At 38.4% G+C, this 23118-nt stretch overlaps 1 protein-coding gene across 4 annotated transcripts in view; it reads right to left on the reverse strand.

Annotated features, from left to right (window-relative positions):
* Window positions 1-23118, reverse strand: part of LOC149219322 (uncharacterized) — a 136871-nt gene that overhangs the window by 62743 nt on the left and 51010 nt on the right. For 3 of the 4 annotated variants that reach the window (XM_089384343.1, XM_089384341.1, XM_089384342.1), the window contains exons 3-5: window positions 12205-12444; window positions 11454-11615; window positions 8369-8458 (exon numbers count right to left, since the gene is read on the reverse strand). In XM_089384343.1, the coding sequence (XP_089240469.1) occupies window positions 8369-8458; window positions 11454-11615; window positions 12205-12444 (492 nt within the window). Of the gene's footprint in view, window positions 1-8149; window positions 8275-8368; window positions 8459-11453; window positions 11616-12204; window positions 12445-23118 lie in introns of all 4 variants that reach the window. The other variant, XR_016249230.1, reaches the window with a different exon arrangement.

The raw sequence follows: 23118 nt of genomic DNA on the forward strand, positions 1-23118 counted from the left end.
CCTTGATTGGGTGAATTCTTTCCAAACAATAAATTCCCCTTGACTCCATCTCTCCCAAAGGACAAGGCAATAATCCTTCCATAGGTGATCACATTAAACGCATATTTCTCTCACCTTACCTTCTTTCTCTAGGCCTAGCCTCCATAGGTCATCTAGCGCATCAATTATCTCACGTTCTAGCCATCAAAAGACTTTGATCTCTTGCCCATTACTACGTTGGGGTTTCCTCTAGAGGCCCTCCAAATTTCACAAAATTACGACAATGGGATCTCGAGATATTGGAAGCCCTAACCCAAGGATCGTTTCTTGCCTTAGGTTTCCTTGGGCTAGTGACCTCATTTGGATCATTACACTTTATTCTGAGAAGATTTGTCCATTGATCCTCTTCTCTTCCACAATTAGGTCAAGCTCCTCCTTAAGTGATCAATTCCACTTCCTTGACCTAATTTTGGGTCCACTTGGTCTCGTGTGGTCCCGCAACCTAACAACTCCAATTCCACAAAAATCATACAAAGGCCAACTCTCCATAAGGATTTTTAGGCCTAGGAATCATCTTTACAAGATATATTCCCAAACCCTAGCCTCAAGAATCCTTTAGCCCTTCCTAGAGAGCCTATCACCTTGCTTCCTGAGCAAGAAATCCATACAATTGAGTCTCTCTTGTGAATAGGCCTTAGGAATCACTCCTTATCCTCTTATTGACCAACTCATCTAATGATTCCCCTTTATATCGGGTCTCTTTCCATCGATGAAATTTTGTAAAGAGCAGGGAGCCTTAGCTCAAGTGACAGTGGGCTATCGCTCCATTGTTTCCCTTGACCTAGTAGTTGCCCTTTAGGATCCCCTCCTAGGACCCATTCTAGTTTGAGCAGTAACATTTTGGCGTCGTTGTCGGGGAAACAAGACATGTGTTTTGTTCCCCATACGACATATTGACATATCATTACTAGCGACTCCATTAGAAGAACGAAGCCCTAGTTCTTCATTGAACTTCAAAGTTAATGCTTGTTGGGTGAAGCAAGCATCTATCTAGGCATTTTAATTCACCCTGGCGACTCCATCTTGGCATCATATGCAAGATCATGAAAAATGACTAATTTTGATGAGAAAATATCCATGACCTTAGCCCTGAAGAAATACAAGGCCTGTGGGAAAGATTGGGTTTGTGGTCTAAGCTTTGTGATCATCTAATAAAGCATGAAAACGAAGACTCCATACTCAATTTCTATAACAGGAGCAGGTCAAACCTCCACAGCATAAGGCAAGAGTATGAAGAAAACCCCACAGATTATCTCTTCTCTGAGCTTGTCTATTATACTGGTGCATTTAATTCCTTGTCTCACAAGATCGAAGAAAAATATGGCTCATTACCAGATGAGGATTTGGATGACCAAGATGATCAAGAAAGAGAGGATGATGAGCAAATATCAGTTATGGAATTGGGGGCCAATAGCAATGAGGTGGAAAACATCTCCTCTGAGGGTGATGAAGATTTTGATCCTGAAAACCTCCAAATCCTGCAAGAAAGAGTGAATGAATATAGTAGGTCAGCTCTATAAAATGAAGTGTGAATATAAAGAAAATCCTACTAAAGCACTCTTTCTAGAAGTATTATACCAAGCTCATGTGACAAACACCTTAGCTATTGTTCTCCAAGAGAAGAGGGAAGAAGAGAAGTCTCACTTGCCTAGTAATAAAGATGAAGAAGTTAGAGAGGACCTTGAGAATCTAAGTGATGGGCAGGAAGATGAGTTCTCCTTGGGTCCACATGATGAAAGGGATGATTTTGAGAACACATGTGTTAGGGAGGATGAGTCTATGGACAATGAAGTTGAGGCTAACCTTACCATTCTCAAGGATATTACTCCTAATGACTCTCCTTTTGAGAACCTTGGGAAAGGTGATCCCATTAGCCCCTTGGAAGTTGATATTGGAGATTATTTCCATATTGAAAAGGAGAAATGGGAAATTGTTGGTCCTCAATTTGATTGTGCTCCCATTTATGACACTGACAAAGAAGATGAGGTTGAGATTGATCTTCCGAGCATTATTCATGATGACATACCCATCGATACCCTTGGGAAGGAGGATCATTATTTTCCCTTGCATGAAAGAGGGCAGTTGGAAGTAATTGATTCTCCTTTTTGGGAAGACCCTATCTTTGATACTAATGATGATGGAATTGATAAGGCCCTTGCTCCTACCTACCTTCCTTATGATTTCAGGAGTATATTCAAATCACTTGGGCCTCTAGAATTTGATTTTCAGGAAAAGGATCCTGTTGAATACAATACTTCGCCTTCTCCATCACTTTCCCTTCTTGTTCATCATTTTGAGTCATCCATAAGTGAGTCCCTATCCCCTTGTCATATGATCTCAAGTGACCATGAGCCCTTCCCCCCTTCTAAGTATAGTGTCAAGGAAGAGCCCCTCATTAAATATATTTCACCTCCTCAGACACACCCTCAAGATTATGATCACTCCATAACCACCCCTCTCCAATGTGACCATCACATTGAGCAACCTGCTTATCACACTCCTTCCTTTCCTCATCCTCCTTTCCCCTCCCATCATAACCTTGTGGCATCCACAAAGCATAATATTATGAACAATGATTGTGATAGTGAGCTCTTAAGAGTGATCATTCATTCCACCATTGTGTACTTAGAGGAAAATCCCTGCACTTCTAGATTGTGTACGGGGTCCTAGACCTCCAGAGTGCCACATGGGCACTTGTAGGGTTAGCATTGAGAGTCATGGGCCTCCACCATGTTGGAAAATCAAAGTAGTTATATTAGGGTTTTATTCTCCTTGCTTGATAATTACTTGTGAGTATGTTGGCTTCTTTTACTTCTTTATTATCTTATCTTTCATCAAGAAATTACCATATTATGTGTGTATGAAGATCACAAAACAAGAGACACAAGATATAGGCACTATGCCAGGGAAAAACCCCCCTCGAGGGGAAAACCCAGTCAAGATAATTCTTCATTTCAATAGTATTCTTTGAGACTCTTCACCCTAGACCAAGACCAGACTTTCCCTCCACACTAAGTCAACCTCCCAGATCTTCGACCCCTTCCAGCAACTTCGACTAGGCAGCAGCTTCCGGCAACAATGAAACTTAAGAGACTTCAATCTCTCAATTCAAAGCACAAAACAGAGAGAGAGAGGCACCAAAATTTCGATTTTTCCTTTCTCCTTAGACTTCCCCAAACTCGCATTCACTTCGGCTTCCCGGCAACAGACTTCGCACCTTTTCCCAGCTACAAGAGAACTTCGCGCTTTTTCCCAGCTACAAGAGATATTGAACTTGTGTGAGAGAATGATGCTCCAAATGAATTCGATGAGCTTGTATTTATAGGCTCCATGTGAGGTCGAATAGGGCCCTTCGGCCAACTTGGTCTTCTTCTAGGCTGACATGGCGTGGAGGATACATAAATCATATTTGACTCAATACTTAGACTTTTTACATGACTCAAAAACCCAAGAAGGGTCTCTTTAAAAGTACAATGACTCTATTGATCCAGAATAAATCTTAGAAGTCCTCTATGGGGACTTTGACCTAAAACAAGGTGACCCAAGCATGAAACCCATGCTTTAATAAGTCACAACAACAATAATAATAATTCTTTTCTTTATTCTATTGACAACTACATTACATGATGACTCAAGTACATTAATGAAGACGGAATATAGTTACATTTTCCAACACAACATAACAGAGATTACTTCATGGATGCCCAACACCGCCCATTGATTACTCGTGTTCCACCTTTTGGATGAGGTTGATGCACCTGGTTCACTATGCCTAGCTTGCCCCACACTTGCACCATACATTTGGCAGATGTTCCAGGATCTAGTGGATGTTGCTCGTTGCAGATGGAGGGCTTATATTGTCATCCTAGCCCATATAAATGGTCTACAAGCATTCTTGGTCCACTTGGAGACCCATGAGGATGTCCTTGTGCCCCCACACCCAATTGGGAGTACCACAGGTTCTTGCTTGGAAAACAAGGGGTTGGGTGCATTCTCGATCCACTTGGAGACCCATGAGGATGTCCTTGTGCCCCTACACCCAATTGGGAGTACCACAGGTTCTTGCTTGGAAAACAAGGGGTTGGACGAATTCTCGATCCACTTGGAGACCCATGAGGATGTCCTTGTGCCCCCACACCCAATTGAGAGTACCACAGGTTCTTGCTTGGAAAACAAGGGGCCAGCCCCTTGTCCACTATGTTGGAAGTCCAGTTTCACATCATGGCACCCTTTGGACTTCATTAGGCCTCCTCAAAGGCCCAACGACTCACTTTATTGATCATTCGACCCTCTTGAGAGGCTTATTATTGTATTATTGAGCTATCTTTGTGGGCTTGTCACTAAGGGATGTTATTATTGCACATTATTTAATTATTTGGGGCTCAATTAGGCCAAAATAGGCAAATCGAACTCCTTCGTGATTGTATAAATAGAAGTGAGATGATTCATTTTGATCATTAACACCTGGATCGGGTTATTGGCTCTTGTGAGATTTTTGCTATCCCTTTTGGAGGACGAGTTTGGATGATATGGATGCATTTTGATGTTTGAATCTCTCTCTCTTGTCTTGGAGCTTCATTATTGACATAATTTGATGATTGGATATACTTTTTTGTACATGTAAGTGCTCTTTTCATGCTTATTCTTGTTATTTACTTTGTCACATGAATGTTGTTGGGATTTTCGCTATACAAGTCTGAAATTTACTGCTTTCCTATACGAATTGGTGGAAACTTTGATCTTTTATAGCATTGCACCATTTCATGGGCCATGTATGAATGGGTGAATGTTCCTAGAGATAATTTGTGTTGAATACGTCTCGATAAGTCGTTAATTATTGCAAATCGAAGTATAAAGTCCTTGAAGTAGTTGCTCTCATGCCCTAATGCCATGCGAAGTTGCTTGAAGGCTTCCTTGATTGGGTGAATTCTTTCCAAACAATAATTTCCCATTGACTCCATCTCTCCCAAAGGACAAGGCACTAATCCTTCCATAGGTGATCACGTTAAACGTATATTTCTCTCAACTTACCTTCTTTGTCTAGGCCTAACCTCCATAGGTCATCTAGGGCATCAATTATCTCACATTCTAGCCATCAAAAGACTTCGATCTCTTGCCCATTATTGTGTTGGGGTTTCCTCCAGAGGCCCTCCAAATTTCACGAAATTCCGACAGTGGGATCTCAAGATATTGAAAGCCCTAGCCCAAGGATCGTTTCTTGCCCTAGGTTTCCCTTGGCTAGTGACCTCATTTGGATCATTGCACTTTATTCCGAGATGATTTGTCCATTGATCCTCTTCTCTTCCACAATTAGGTCAAGCTCCTCCTTAAGTGATCAATTCCACGAACTAATTCTAGGTCCACTTGATCTCATGTAACCCCACAACCTAACAACTCCAATTCCACAAAGATCATACAAAGACCAATTCTCCATAGGGATTTTTTTAGGCCTAGGAATCATCTTTGCAAGATATATTCCCAAACCCTAGCCTTGAGAATCCTTTAGCCCTTCCTAGAGAGCCTATCACCTTGCTTCCCGAGCAAGAAATCCATACAATTGAGTCTCTCTTGTGAATAGCCCTTAGGAATCACTCCTTATCCTCTTATTGACCAACTCATCTAGTGATTCCCCTTTATACCAAATCTCCTCCCATCAGTGAAAGTCTGTAGAGAGCAAGGAGCCTTAGCTGAGGTTACAGTGGGTTATCGCTCCATGGTTGCCCTTGACCTAGTAGTTGCTCTTTAGGATCCCCTCCTAGGACCCCTACTAGTTAAACGGTTATAGGACAGTCAACCACATAGAAGATTCCTACCAGGGGATCAAAGAATTTTGATGAGCCAGGTGTTCAATCGCATAAGAAGGCGTTATGATTCTAGACTAAGAATAGCCAGGAGCAATAGTGCACAGTCAATAAGAAAATTGATACAGAAAAAATGCTCACAAAGTGAATGATTAGCACAGGTCTACGGAGGCCACAAAAAACAAGTGGCTCAAACTTGAGTAGGGCCAGAATTCCCCTGCTCTAGTACCATGTTAAACACACACAAATAGATAGGTCAATTAAGATAACTCATGATATCTATTTTATTCATAATGATATGCATTTATACAATGTCTAATGACCCTTGGTTTTCATATTCCAAGACTGTTCATATTCACACCATATCCCTTAGCAGATTAGGTGTCCAACAATATTGATAAATCTGACACTTTGGCATACTTTGATAGTGCTTCACAAGGTGATCCATTGATTAGTGGTGCTGGGGGAATATTTTTTTTGAAGAATTTTCACTTACTGAGGTTTAAAGCTAGTTTAGGTGAGGGCAAAAATAATATCGCAGAATTGATGGTTCTAACATTGACCCTCACATTGGCAGCAGAAAAAGGTGTAACAAAATTGCAAATCTTTGGACTCTTTACACTGCAGCCTTTGTTGGAGGAGATCCAACGTATACTACCCATTTTTAATATCATCTATTTTCATCACATTTGCAGGGAAAGGAACCAGATTGCTGATGGCTTGTTGAAGTCTAGCGTGCAGCTGGCTCATGGTGTATGGGTAATCCAGGAAGAGGACAGTGGCCATGTATCTGAATATACACATCTTGGTTTTGAGTAGCAGCCTTACAAATGGTTTCTTCGCTGAAGCGTGCAGGATTTTTTCGACATCTAAAGTGATTATTTGCAATATGTTGAGATACACTTTTTCTATTTTGATCAGGATCTTTTATGGTATTATTTTTGGGAATCCTCCAGTATGTAGTAAACTCTGAGATATATTGTTATAAACATAAAATATAATAAGTAATGATAATATAATTAAACTTAATGAAAGGTCAAAGGGCACATACCTCACCCTTCACCTGGTGACAAGTCAATGCTTGTTGGTAGACAGTAATGAGGTGAAGGGTATGTGCCCTTTGACCTTTCATTAATTTTAATTATCTTATTAGTAATTATTACTTTTTTAGTATTATTATGTTTATAATATATATATAGTTGTAAAACTGGATCTTCACAGAGTAAATGTCGCTATCCTTTTTTGTCCCGCAAAGGAATATTGAATGCTGATTCCTGGAAAGCATCTGCAAAATGTAATTTGTCCAATTTGAATAAAAATACGATATTTTTCCATGGAAATTTATTTAACAAATAAATAAATAAAGTTATGATAAATGTTCCTTTTTAGGAAATCCTATTGCCTTATTGAATTGTAGCAATTATGTGGGAACTTGAAACCCGCATTTGTCAATAATTACGTCATGTGAAAACATTTCATGCCCCAAATCTAACTAGCCAGCTAGAATCTTCTCTTGTCAACATGGTCCAGAATACAGACATTCCAAACTTAAGGATGAGAGCCAAACCCTAGAGAAATTAACATATAAGAACAATGCAAGAAGAAAAAGCAGGAGAATAAACTACAGAGAGCTACTCAGTGTGATAAACGGCATCCTACCTTTATCAGAAGGTAAACTGAGAAGGATGGATTGTGCAGGGTTCCAAAGTGATTTTTTGCAATATGTTGAGATACACTTTGTACACTTCTTATTTTTTGATTAGGATATTTTATGGTATATTTTTGGGAATCCTCCAGTATGTGGTAAACTCTGAGATATATTGCTATAAACATAATAATACTTAAAATATAATAAATAATGATAATATAATTAAATTTAATGAAAGGTCAAAGGTCACATGCCTCTTCACGTTGTGACCAGTCAATGCTTATTAAGTTATTAGTAGACAGTAATGAGGTGAAGGGGTATGTGCCCTTTGACTTTCATTAATTTGATTATCTTATTATTATTATTTATTGCTTTTTTAGTATTATTATGTTTATAATTCATATATATATATGTGTGTGTGTGTGTGTGTGTGGGGGGTTGTAAAGCTGAACTATCATAGGTACATATCTTCACATGTTAAATGTTGATATCCTTTTTTGAATGCTGAAAAGCATCTGCACAATATAGTTTGTCCAATTTGAATAAAATTACGATATTATTCCATGGAAATTTTATACAAAAGTTATGATAGATGTTCATTTCTTAGGAATTCCTATTGCCTTATTGAATCGTAGCAATAATGTGGGAACTTGAAACCCACATTTGTCAATAATTGTGTCACATGAAAACATTTCATGCCCCAAATCCAACTAGCCAGCTAGAATCTTCTCTTGTGAACATGGTCCAGAATATAGACATTCCCAACTGAAGGATGAGAGCCAAACCCTATAGAGAATTTAACATATAAGAACAACGCAAGCAGAAAGAAGCAGGAGAAGAAACTACAGATTGCTACTCAGTTTGATAAACGGCACCATACCTTTATCAGAAAGTAAGCTGAGAAGACTGTCATTCTCATCCAATGCACGGATATTATATTGACTATGAATGATTCGTAGTGCTTCACAAGCTGCAGAAAAAATCAAACACACGTCAGGATGAAATGGTTGCTCCATAGAATAGTACTATTTATACAGACCATCATGGAAATGCATAAATTTCATCACTGATAGAGCATCAAAGTGTTATGCAAGAAAAACAACTCTGAAGATTGCTTTGAAGTTTGCAAATCATATTCCTGTGATAAAACAAATTCCATGGCATATATGTTCATGGTAAAATGTACCCCAGCACCAACATCTGAAATGATAACAAAGAGTTTTTAATTTTATGAGGTGAGTAGCTTATATATATTTGGCTCTTTTAGTGTCTAAATCATGAATCTGAAGGACTGTGCTGAGATTCTTTCAAGAGGGATTTAGAAGTCTCAATTTTCTTTATATGCTATTTAAGCAGTCAGATTTTTTTGGATTGCTGGCATTTGGAAAACAGATAGTAGTGCTTGTGCTATCCAGTTTCCAAATGTATCCCAGAACCACCAACTGAGAAGACATTAGATACATCTGAAAACTGGATAACACAAGCACTACTGTTTGTTTTCCAAACTCCAGCAATGCAAAGAAAATCTGACTGCTTAAATAACATATAAAGAAAATTGAGACTTCGAAATCCTTCTTTAAAAGAAGTTCAGCACAGTCCTTCGGATTCATGATTTGGACACTAAAATAGCCAAATACATAGCAGTCACCCACCTCATAAACATAAAAACTTACTTAGAAACACTAGAGATGGAAATGTCCATATACTGCATTTCCATGCCTCCCATACATATTTCTCAAATGTTAGGGCTGGATACATTTGGGAACTGGATAACACAAGCACTGCCATTTGTTTTCCAAACTCTACTAATCAAAAGAAAATCTGACTACTTAAATAGCATATGAAGAAAATTGAGACTTCTAAATCCCTCTTTAAAAGAATCTCAACACAGTACTTCAGATTCATTATTTGGAAACTAAAGGAGCCAAATACATATAAGCCACCCACCCTCATAAAATTAAAAACTCACTAAGTAGAAACACTAGAGATAGAAATGTTTGTACACACCGCATTCCCATGCCTCTCATGCATACTTTAAGTACAAGGATGCCTCAAAACAATGTCTCTTGAGAAAATACATAAATTATGTGGTAAATTCAATCCCATCATTACATGTATAAAGATTTATACCCCATACTTCAGTCAGCACACACTAAAGGTCAAATTTCATAGCATACAAGGTTGCAGCAAAAATGCATGTATGCATTTCTATGTAGGCATACAATACCTTTTAAGTAACTGCATCATCATATTCAGATCATCATTTGACTACACACAAGTTCAATTTGTTTTTCAAACTCAAATAAGCTAAAGAAAAGCCTGCACTAATAAAAGAAAACTAAGTTGAGAGACTTCAAAACTATGTTGCAGGAAACGTTGCCCCCAGGTCCGTTTCAGCCAGGAAACGAAACGGAAACGCAGAAACACGTACCGTACGGCCTGGAAACGAGTTTCCAGCCATACTGGCAAGTTTCATGTTGGGGAAACGTGGCCAGTACAGCTGGAAACGAGTTTCCAGGCCGTACGACGGAGTTTCCACTTCATATTGCGATTTTTTTTTGTTTTTTCAGTTCTAATTTTTGATTGGGCAAATAAAATATCTTGTGGATGCTTCTAGATGCCTCTCTCAAGTTATAAAAAGACTCTCACCTCATTCCCTCATCACACAATTGAGCAAGTCGTTTCTCTTGGAGATAGACGATTTTAGCAAAGGAGAAAAGAGGAAGAGAGCAGTGGTCTTTTGTCTTTATAGTTCTTGCAGCCTCATAGTCTTTATTGTACTTGCAGCCTCATATATAATCAAGGCTGATTTTGAGATTTGGATATATAACAAAGGTTGATTTTGGATATTCCGATATTGCTATTTTCATTATGTGATCATTCATGAGTAAACGTGATGTAAATTTAATCATAATGTTTAAACTTTAAATGTAATAAATTATAAAGTATCATGTATGCTGTATGATTGCACATGACATTTCTTAAATGTCCTAAATTCTAATATATATATATATATATATATATATATATATATATATATATCGTATTTCCCCATTTCGAAAATTTGGGGGTCACGTTTCGTACCCGTGCCCGTTTCGGAAACTCGTACCTGTTTCCCCCTTTCGTGCAACTTAACTTCAAAACTGTTCTTAACAAAAATCTTAGTGGTCTTTCAGATATTCGCCCTGGACACTAAAAATGACAAATATATGTGATGCAACCATCATTATAAACACAAAAGCCTATGAAGTTGGAACACTACAGGTATAAGTATTTTCATGCCTTCCTCTCCCGTGCCTTTTACAAACCATTTCCGAAACAAGAATGCCTTGAAATGCTAAAATAGTGGTTTATGATCAGACATATGAGTCAAGTAGTACCTTTGATCCTTTTAATACACATGTAAAAAGGTATAGAGATTTGTAACCTATCCCTCAGACAGTAAAACCTAAGGTTAAATGCCATATTCATTTTATCTTGCCATGCATAATGACACTGAAACTTTCATCATGCTAAGAGAAAATAATATACAATGTGCATAAATACCAGCCTAGATCCATCTTAACTCCGGATCTACCAAGCACCAAGAGGGATCAAATCTCTTTTCACTATAAAAGAAGTCTGCATATCAAGATTTGATCTCTCTCGGTGCTGGGTAGATCCGGAGTTAAGATGGATCTAGGCTGGTTTAATTTGCCCCTTTAAATAGGTTATATTCCACATGAATACCATGGGTCAATACCATGGGCGATTTTTATTTTTATAAGGTTATTTTTAATGTAATGTTTTTATTTTATTTTTATTCTTATGTAATTTAACTTAGTCAAAATGTTAAACATTACATTACAACATCTCTAGCATACTGGGCTGGAGAGCCCCTCTCAATGCAATTAACAAGGTACATCTTTTTGTATATCAGAAAAGCAACGTGTGCTATGTCAATGAGATGGTAAGTGAAATAGTACCAGAAGCAGGTTTCCTAAAAACTGCTAACGCAATGGTGTCATTTATTCGACGAATAACAACTCCATGAACTGTAAATGCCTTAAACATATCCTCTAACTCCCTTGTTGAAACTTTTGGAGAAAAGCCATCAACCACAAGAACATGACTGGTACCATATTTCACTGAAACAAGACAATAACAACGATCAGCATAGTACTTTAGCGTGCATGGAATTGAGAGACTAGCAGTAGAACGTCAAAATAATGCAAGCAAAAGTGGCAAACAGATAAAAGAGAAATTAAGTACAAGAGGAAAAACATGAAAATGCCTCCTTTAGCTTCAAATATAACACGATTGTTGGACTTAATTTGGAGAAAAGAGGATTCTGGCTTTAACCAAATACCATTTTTTATCTACATGCAAGCATTGTGTTTATAACTTTATATAATGCTTTAAGTTTAACAATAGAAATTTCCTTGACAATTTGTCAATACAAAATTGCACTTAAAACAAATATAGGGAAAACCACATGCTGCTGTATTGCATGGCATAGCATATACAAGTTAACATTGGTGCTCCCAGATGGAAATATAGCTGGAAGAATGTGGGAAACACCATACTACACAGGCCCTCTATATTCTACTTTCAACAAGCTTATATTTAAAGAGAACTTAGTCTTACATTTCCATTTTAAAAAACAAGCACTGAAGGTTTGGATTAAGCTACCATATTGCACAGAAAACACCAAAGAAAAATTGAGATTGAACTTACAATCTCCGGTTGTATAGAGTTCATCAATGCCTTCATGCAGAGGCTGCTCCATGGCTTCATCTTTGTTTGTACATTCACTTGTTTGGTCACTGTAAAGAGCATTCTGTCCATAAGTGAAAACTCCCCTTCCCCGTTGCTTAGAAGTTCGAGACTGATTGCTTAGTGAGAGTTTTGATACTTCTACAGTCATTTGCGAATGACTTGCTGGTTCTGGAGTTTGATCCGCTATAGCCTCCCAGTCTGTTTTGCAAAAAAATGCCTTTACTTCTCATGCTATATATTAAACAAAATATAAATTGATCTATAGGATCATATTGCAAGTCATTTATAAATTACAAAATTGTACATCACCATTCCAACTTTTGAAATTATTTTTTCAAATTTTAGAAATCATAATCATAGCATATGGATTGGACAAAAATTTGCACTAATTGCCCTACAAATAGTGACAATGTGTCCTGGGAAAAAGATAGTGATAATGACAAGCATATGAGTCTCAATACAAAGCTGTAGCAGGTTACTCTGAAGAGGTAAAGGACACTTATATACCAACTCAAAGGGTGCAAGAGTACCTGGGAAAGCCAGAGGAATCCATGTAATGCCACATTACTTTGATCTATTTCTAGTGCATTTGCACTTCTTTACTGTTAACTCGCCTGCTTTAATAAGTTCCCTTTCACATTGTAAGAGGCTTCCACAAGCAAGGCCCACCTAGGGAGAGTCCTTTCATTCATCAATCAGTATTCGTTCATTCATCATGTATTGGAGATGTGAGTAATCCAGTAGACCAGCCTTTCTATCTCTCTTTGTACTCTTCATTTTATTATCATTCTTCATCTTGGAGTGCTAGGGTTCTTCGAAAAGTTCAAGGGTTTTCTAGGGTTAGGGTTTCACCTTAAAGGCGGCACAGAAACTAGGGTTTGCAATAATATCAGAGGATAAAGAAGCATTGTCTTGTAACTCTTGTGAGAGAAGCAGATTAGGGTTTTGCAGATCCTAATGCTGTTTATTTTGCTTGATTGAGGAGAAGAGGAGGAGACATGCATTGAAGCCAAGAGGGAATTGCTAGTGCTGATGCAGCTTGTTGTCAATCTTTGGTCGTGGCTAGGGGGCTAGGGTTTCCATGGTTTTCCTACCTAGGATTCAAAGAGCTAGAGATTGCACCAGATTTGTAATAAAGTTGTGGTAATGTACATGCACTTAGTCCAGCACTTGTTCATGCTAATTTTGACATAATATATGGTTGAAATTGTTACTTGATTTCACATATAACTTAAAATAAGAGAGCAAATTTTCTGCAGTAAAATATACTGCAATAAAGTGATTTTCAGATCTGGCAATGGTTGGAAAAGTGTGAACTGAGGGCTGAAAATTGCTGGCATCTGTTCAGCACCTTTTCTCTTGAGCAGCCTACTGTGTTGGGCTGAAGTGAAGTGAAATATTGTACACTGTTTTGCTGTTGCAAATTAATATTTTTGGTTAGCCTCAAGGCTGAAATTTCACAGAGAAATCTGCCGTGTAAGGTGAAACTTCTGAATTTGCATTAAAATGCATTTCCTAGAAATTTCAACAAAAATATCATTACCTAATGAGCACCAGATATTATCTTTTCAGAGAAGGAATTGAAAACTGTTTCAAGGATTTTTTGTTGAAATTCTTTAGCATGTGCAGTAGAATACAATTTGATAATTACTTCCTAATGATTTTCAAACAGTATTTCTCATGCCAGTGATGTCATTTAATAATTACACACAGAAAATCTCAACGGTAAATGCAGCAGAAACAACAAAGGTCATAGAAAGACAACCATGCACAGTAGACACAATATTTTTACCCTAGGAAAACCTTCCTTGGGATAAAATAAGAGAAATTGTCTTGTCAACAAGGTTTACAAATCAGAAATTTGTGTAGAAATCCGTGCCAATATTACAAGTCAAATCACTAATCAAACCTGGCCAAACTGCTGCTAGTCAATGCTGGTCAAACCAGTCAAAATCAACTTTTGCAATCAAACTTCCTGCAGTCAAACCCTAGCACGTGTGGCCTGAGGTCAAACTTCCTGCAGTCAAACTCATGTGTGTGAACCTGCAGTCAAGCTCTGTGGTCAAAACTTTGTGGCCATCGCTGGTCAAAACAGGTTAAACAAAATGTAGTCAACCCTAGTCAAATTCAAGCAAACAGTCTGCAGTCAATCCTGGTCAACCTTGGTCAAACAGTCCATGGTCAACACTGTACAGATCAGTCAAATCTGAAGTCAAACCTCACATGCGTGGCTGCAGTCAAGGCTGGTCAAACTTGGTCAACTTCTCATATGTGTGGCCTCCCAGAGCAGAAGTAAAATGATGAAGATGATCTCCAGCAAACAAATTTCTCCTTAGGCAAACTTCTCCTCCACTAGGAAAGATCAATTGAGTCTGCTATGTTGATGAGTGTCTCCTCACATGCTCGTCTATTTATATAGAGCTCTAATGTTGAGTGGAGACCCAATAAGAAGCCCCTCATCACAAGGAACCCCTTCACTTATTGAGCCTACATTACAACCCAACATTAGACTAGAATTGTTTATTTCATTAATGGGTGAGAAACCCCATTAAATAAACAAATCAAACCCACTCTATCAAAAATAGATCACTCCATCGCAGATCAGGCAATGCGAGAACTGTGGGCCAATCTCCCCAAGCCAGACACCAAAGCCAATGGGAGAAAGAATACCCTGGGCCATTCACCCCTAGCCAAATCAACATGGCCCCATGGATGAATGCCCTAGTCAAATCAGCATGACCCCATGGGCGAATGTTTTCCCAATGTTGCAAACTGCGAAAACATCAACACTCCCTCTCAATGAGGGAGACATTTTGCATCACGCCAAGCTTGTATCTAAAGCAAACAAACTTCCCCATAGACAAAGGCTTAGTGAGAATGTCTACAATTTGCTCATCTGTGGATATGTATTCAAGCTTCACTACTCCCTTCAACACCATGTCTCAGGTGAAGTGATATTTGATCTCAATGTGTTTCAACCTATCATGAAATATTGGATTCTCTAAAAACTTGACACAGCGTTGATTATCACAAAATATCGAGGTCGTATATAGCGCTTGATCAAATAGCCCTGCAAGCAACTTCCAAAGCCACATTGCTTCTTGACTTGTGGCATTGGATGTGATATACTCCGCTTTTGTTGTACTAAGTGCGGGAAAAGTCTGCTTCCTGCTAATCCAAGCTATCCTAGTTGATCCCAAGCTAAAGTAGCACCCCGAGGTGTTGTTTATGTTCACTGCACTCCCTACACAATCAATCAGTACATCCTTGCAGCCTCACTTCACCACCTAAGACATATCTCAACGCATATCCAATTGTACCACGCAGGTACCTCAACACATGCATCATTGCAACCCAATGTACATGCCTCAGCTCAACCATAAACTAACTCAGGGTGCTCACTACAAAGCAAATATCTGGCCTGGTGTTAACCAGGTACATCAAGGATCCAATCAATTGCCTGTGTATAGTGGGATCTACTCAGCTTCTTCAAATTTGTCACCATAGGTGTAGCCATGGAATCTCCTCAAGATATAAACTGTTTACTTCCCTTGTCCAAGGAAGATCTCACTTGGCCTTTGCCACAACTCCAATCCCAAGAAATAATGCATCAAGCCAAGATCCTTCATCTCGAGCTCCGTGTTTAAAAATAATGTAGCTATGGTCAACATTTTTCATTGCAAAACATGAAGAAATCAATTTGTGCCATCTATAAGTCGGCTCCAAGGGATCCTCATGTCGACCCCATTATGGCTAATTAGCCCACATATGACGCTTATAAATATGTGCTCGTTGGCTCTCATTTGATGATCACAACAACACAAGTTTGGTCTCCTACTTCAAACCTTATCCACATGTGCGAAGTTCAAAAAAAGGATTATCTTTTGGCTATGTTGTCTATCTCCTTAAGGGTCGTTGATTACAGTTGACTTGGGCATCAAATTGACTTATGTTTTGTTCTTTTTGGAGGTCAAAGACTTTAGAAGGACCTTGACTTTTGCTGGTTGTAACTTCGCTCTTTTGATGTGACGTTGACCTGAGTTGAACAAGGGTTTTAGGCCGAGTGTTTGTGATTGTTCATTGAATTCTCTGTGGTGGCTTAATGGCCTCTTGTTACAGTGATCATAGAACTGAACTTCGACCTAGTTGTGAAGTCTAGTGCAACTGATTTGAAGTTGATTCTCTCTCTACATAGACAGACTTTGATTGGTACTTCTTATTGAAGAGTAATTTCGATTTATTGAAACACTTTGATGTACTTTTGATGGATAGAATCTCTCTCATAAGGAAAGGATTTTTGAGTTTTCCTCTTGTGGGTTTTGCCCTGGCTGTGAGCCTAATTCTGGTGTCTCTTGTCTCTTATTGTTTATTGTTCATTGTGATCTCGATTTATTGCTCTTGTTGAAGATTTGAATAGTTATAGTTTTCAATGTATAGCTACTTGTTGATTAAAGTATAAAGAAAGAACTAATTGCATCAATAGAAGTAGTTATTAATTGTGAAAAACTAAACTAGCCCTAGCTACACTAGAATTTCAACATGGCATCGGAGATTTGGTGAAGGAAAAGGGCAGAGAGATCATTGTTTATTGTTCATTGTGATCTCGATTTATTGCTCTTGTTGAAGATTTGAATAGTTATAGTTTTCAATGCATAGCTACTTGTTGATTAAAGTATAAAGAAAGAACTAATTGCATCAATAGAAGTAGTTATTAATTGTGAAAAACTATTCTAGCCCTAGCTACACTAGAATTTCAACATGGCATCAGAGATTTGGTGAAGGAAAAGGGCAGAGAGATCATCATCTTGAAGAGCACTTGAAAGGTTTTTGAGTTTTGATCTCTATTGTGACCAACAATCTTCATCATGAATTTTGCGTCATGAAGATCAAAAGCAAGCTTGAAGGAGCCACTAACTACAAGGCTTGGAAGGGACGAGTTGAGATCATTCATGAAAGGAACAAAGCCTTGGGAATTGTCAAAGGTAAAGTAACTGAACCATTTGATCAAATAGGAAAAGATAAGTACCATGAAGATGATATTTTGTCAAGAAGCATTTTATTGGATTCTGTTAGGGATCATTTGATTCCCTATATTGTTGAACATAAGATTGCTAAGGCTATGTACGATGCTATCATTGGGTTGTATACCATTAATAATGTGAATCAATCCATCAATCTATGAGGCCAGCTTCGTAATATCAAGATGACTGAGAATGACACAGTGTCATCATATTTTGTCAAGATATCTCAAATTAGAGACCAACTCAAAGCCATTGATGAAGAAGTATCTGATAAGGAATTGGTAGTTGTTGCTTTGGGTGGTCTCCCTAGATCTTGGGACTCATTTGCATCAGGTATTAGCGCAAGAGAGAATGCTCCAACCTTTGACAAGCTATGGGCAGCATGCACTCAAGAAGAGTCAAGACTCTATTCTAGAGGAGAAATTGAAGATCCAAGTATAGAAGCATTTGCAGCTCATGCAAAGGGAAATAAGAAGAAGAAACCAAATTTTGGCAAATTCCAAAGAAGTGTTGGTAAAAGACAAGGTCCAAGATCTGCTTCAAGGAAGGATTCCACCTCTCATAGAAGACCTCCTCCTCCCTCTCCAAAGAGAAGAGATAGGAGAGCCAACAGAGATAGAAATGATATAACAAATGTTCAATGCTTTCTTTGTCAAGTTTATGGTCACTATCAAGCTCAATGTCATCAAAGGAATCAAAGATATGAATATGAAAGGGATGATGATCGTAAAATAAGAAGACAGCATGCATCTACGACTGATATAAATGAGCCATCATCAAAGAGGAGGCATAGGAGAAATGATTCTAAATCCGAACACTCATTTATGTTTGCTCTCACAAGTTCCATTGAAAATCATGATGAAATTTGGCTTGTGGACAGTGGTGCTTCTAGGCACATGACTGGAAACCGTGATCATCTATTTGAATTACTTGAAAGGAAGTTCACTCAAAAGGTCGAGCTTGGATACAATGGCAATCATGAAGTCAAAGGCAATGGTACGTCATCCTTCCAATTGGAATTTGAAGGTAATGTATTAACAATATTTTATATGTCCCTGGTTTAAAGAAGAATTTGTTGTCCATATCATCTCTTGAAGACAAAGGATATAGGGTTGCTTAAGTTCATGGACAAGTCTTAGTATGGAAAAAAAAATGCATCCTTTGAATCTGCTAAAGCCATTGGGGTACGAATTGGAGGTCTATATCGTCTCCTTGGTCGTTCATTCCAAGCTCTTCTTCACAATACTATAGAACATAGTCAGATTTGGCATCGAAGGTACGATCATATACATTATAAAGCTTTGGGAAGATTGAAAGATTTTGTTAAAGTACCTGAACTTAAGATAGATCATGATGGAGTATGCAAAGGATGTGCCCTTAGGGAAAATGTTAAATGAAAATGCACTAACAATGATAGTAGAGCGAAAGGAATGTTCGATCTTATACATTCTAATGTCTATGGGACCATGCCTAATAAAACCTGGGGTGGATGATTATACTATGTATCTTTTATTGATGATTATTCTCACAAAACTTGGATTTATCTTCTCAAGACCAAGGTTCAAGTGTTTGAAAAGTTTCGCGAATTCAAAGCACAGGTTGAAAATGTTAAGGGAAAAAGAATCAAGACTCTAAGGTCCAATAATGGTGGGGAGTATGTATCAAATGAATTGATTGATTTCCGCAAGGATGCTGGAATTAAGAGGGAGTTGATAGTTCCCTACCACCCTGAACAAAATGGAACTGCAAAGAGAAAGAATAGAACTATAATGGAAGTTGTCAAAGCCATGTTTCATGATCAAAAGTTGCCTATGTTTCTTTGGGGTGAAGCTGCAAAGACCATTGTCTCCATTCGAAATCGATGCCCACATCAAATATTGGATTACAAGACTCTTGAAGAAATCTTTACCAGTGAGAGACCAAATGTTGAACATTTAAGAATCTTTGGTTGTCTTGTTTTTGTTCATGTTCCCAAAGAGAAAAGGACAAAATTGGAACCATCTAGAAAGAAGGGAACCTTTGTTGGTTACAGTGAGAATTCAAAGGCCTTTAGGGTCTATATTCCAGGGCAACAATATATTGAGACTTGCAGGGATGTTATTTTTTATGAGGATGTTGCATTCTGGAAATCCAAGGGTTCACACTTGGACTCTGATGATGAAGTACAAACTGCTCCAAAGAATGTGGAATCAAGGCCCCGAGAACCTGTATCTATGAATGAAGCTCCACATAAAGAAGACATTTATCATGATCTTGTTGAATCTCCAAAAGCTCTTGTTGCCAAGACAAGAAAGAGACCTGCCTGGTTAGAGAAAACATTGGAGGCAAAAGGTCATGTTGCTACTCATGGGACTTTCAAGGAAAGCAAGAAGCCTAAAAAGTACTTCGGTTATACAGCCTTGATGTGCAAGATCATTGAGTCTGAACCATCCTCCTATGAAAAAATTGTTGAAGAGCAAGTATGGAAAGATGGGATGACTAAAGAATATCAATCTATATTGAAGAACGGTGTATGGAAGATCGTGCCTAGACCTGAAGGAAAGTTTGTTGTGTCCTCAAAATGGATCTGCAAGATAAAACATGTCGCTGATGGAAGTGTGGAAAAATATAAGGCTAGATTTGTGGCTCATGGATTCTCCTAGAAAGAGGGAGTTAAATTGTAGCAAGAAAAGGCTTCATTTGACTTGTGCCTTAGTCAAATAGAGAAATCTGAATTTCCACATCAACAAGATGACTTGAGTTGCAGTTCGCAGGAGTGACATGGCCAAGTCACTTAGTTAAATCAGTCAATTCAAGTTTGTGGGCTAGAAGTAGAGTTGTGAATGAGTTTATTGCTAAGATCTAGCAATCTATTGGAGTTATAGTTAGTGAAACTCAGTTATTTGAGTTCTAGTCATGAATAGAGTCAGTAGGAGTTCAGTTGAGTAGTTGTAACTGTTGTTATCTGTTAAAATTGGCAACTAGGGCCAAACTCCACCTTGGACAGCTCATATGATGGAGATGATATTTTTATTCGATTCCTTTTTCCAAGAGGTGCGAGATTTATCTAAAGATCATCTCATTTTGACAAGCAGAAATGGAATTATGAATTTATTTCTCCTATGGACAAATTGTCAAGGTCGGCTCCAGTCAAATGTAGGCTCATGAAGCCCAACGGATGTGTCTCTTCACCCTCAACGTTGTGTATAAATAAGAGAGACTTTTTCCTCATTTGGACACCATCACTCAAGACATCTTTCTCTCTCCTCTCCTCAATGGTCCGTACAGCAAAGGAGCATCTCCTCTTCTTCTCACGTTGACTTGGGTTGACCGAAAATTATAGGCAAAAATCGCGAGATTGTTTTGGACTATTTGCAAGGACGTTGACCAATGTTGACCGAGGGTCAAATCACCTTCTTTGACTGTGATTTTCAAGCAGATAATCCGATTTGAGGCCACATCTCTTGGCACGAAAACCGAGGAATTTGGAGCATGTTGACCACAGCATTGACCAAGTTTGACCAAGAATTTCAGAATTGTTTTGGGTTGATTCTAACTGTCTTTGGAGGCCAGGTTGATTGGGTTTGACCAAGCTCATTTGGAGGAAATTTTCTATTGGTTTGACTAGCGTTGACTTTTTGGTTAGGGCATCCTATTCACTGTTGTTCGCTAGATTGTTTTGACAGTGATTGGGCAAGTAAATTTTGTATGGTGTACACTCTCTCTCTACTGAACTATTGATGAATACTAAGAAGATTTTATCAAAGGGTTTCCCCACATTGGGGCTTTTCCTTGGCATCTGCCAAATATTGTGTCCTCTTGTCTTGGCTTGTCTTCTGCTTATTGTTTATGTTCTATTTGCATTTACTATCAATGTTAATGTGATTGCTAATCTGGAAATTTATATTGGGCTAAAAAGAAAAATTGAAGTAAATTTCTTTAAAGCATAGAACATACCATTGTTATCTAAAATTAACATGGTTTCAGAGCTGAGGTGAAGACAAAGCCCAAGCTAGAGTGAAGCCAAGCAATCACTAAAGGAAGTTGTTGGATAAGGACTTGGAACTAGTCCCAATGACGACTACGTCCTTCTTCAAATCTGAGGACAAGCTCAAGGAAAAATCCGACTATCATGCATGGAAGATGATCTTGGATTTGACTTTGGAAGAGAATGATGCCATGGACTATGTCAAGGGAAGAATAACTGACCCTCCCTCAAATGCAGTCGTTGCTATTCAAACAAAGTACAAGAAAGGTGAGATAAAAGCTAAGAAGATTATTGTTGATTATATTCATAAGCCTTTGGTTGCATATATTTTTGATTTAGAAACATCTAAGGAGATGTATGAAAGATTGGTTGGGATGTTCAAAGTGAACAATGCAAATCAAATTCTCTTTCTCAAGAACAAGTTGAAAGACATCAAGATGGATAGAGGAGAATCCATCCAATCCTACTTCATGAGGATCACCGAGATCAAGAATGATCTCTTATCTATTGGAGAAGTCATTGGTGACAAGGAACTCTCTCTTATTGCACTTGGGGGCCTTACAAGAGATTGGGATGTGTTCAACACTACCATTCTTAACAATGACAGGATTTTGGGATATGAGGAACTATTGGCCAGATGCACTCAAGAAGAAATAAGGATGATGGAACGAGACAAGCCCTCAAATGGAAACAATCCTATTGCCTTCTCCACTCATTCTGGAAGAAGGAACAATGTTGGTCCAAGGAATCAAGGACAAGGTTTCAAGCAGAGATTTAAAAAAGGAAGAAAAGGAAGGTGCTTCAATTGTAGCAAGTTTGGCCACTTCGCTAGAGAGTGTCATCACAAGAAAGATGCTTCAAGAGATAATGACAACAATAGCAACAACTTCAAGAGCAATGGCAATCAAAGGATCAGCAGGTTCAATAACAAAGGGAAGAGCAATGCACCTGCTGCTCGAAATGGAGGTGGTCGTCCTCCCAAGAAGTTGAGAAACTCTAGGTATGATGAAGTTAATGTTGCAAAGCAAAATGAATTTTATCTTATTTCTGCCCTCTCCAGCGCCTCTCCTCCAAATACATTAGACCATTGGTTGATTGACAGTGGTGCCTCAAGGCACTTCACTGGGTATAAAGAAGCTCTCTCAAACTTGGTTGAGAAGAAGACAAATATGGAGATCATACTTGGGGACAATGCCACCTATCCCATGAAAGGAATTGGGACCGTTACTCTTCACTTAAATCAAGGTCAAACCCTTCATCTACAAGAAGTGATATATGTACCTGACTTGAAAAAGAACTTGGTTTCTATTTCTACGATGGAAAGGTTATGGTGTCATTCGTTGATGGGAAGGTTCGTCTTTGGCAAAGGAATCCAAGAGATGCATTCACTCTAGGATTCAGGGTTGAAGGTCTCTATCAAGTTGGAGGAAGTTCATTGGGAGCTATGATTTGTGACACCTCTCTTCAATTTGAATTATGGCACCGAAGATTTTCTCACCTTCATTTTAAAGCCTTACCCGATGTAAGGAAGATGGTCTTAGGGTGCCCGAATTCAACTCAAATCATGAAAGTGTTTGTCAGGGATGTGAAGCTAGAAAATATACAAGGAGGCCATTCCCCTCAAGTGAGACTCAAACCACTGATATTCTTCAATTGGTCCATTCTGATTTATCAAGTATGATGCCCGTTACATCTTTGGGTGGATATTTGTATTATGCTATTTTTGTGGATGACTTCTCTCGCAAGACATGGATCTATTTCTTAAAGAAGAAGAACGAAGCATTCAAATGGTTCCTCTCCTTCAAAGCCTTGGTCGAGAATCAAACAGGGAAGAAGATTAAAGTTCTAAGGAACAATAATGGGACCGAATATGAGTCTAATGAA

The sequence above is a fragment of the Pinus tabuliformis genome, chromosome Q (assembly GCF_031772625.1).
Source record: "Pinus tabuliformis cultivar Carrire ecotype Pingquan chromosome Q, CPIR1, whole genome shotgun sequence".
NCBI classification, from domain to species: domain Eukaryota; kingdom Viridiplantae; phylum Streptophyta; class Pinopsida; order Pinales; family Pinaceae; genus Pinus; species Pinus tabuliformis.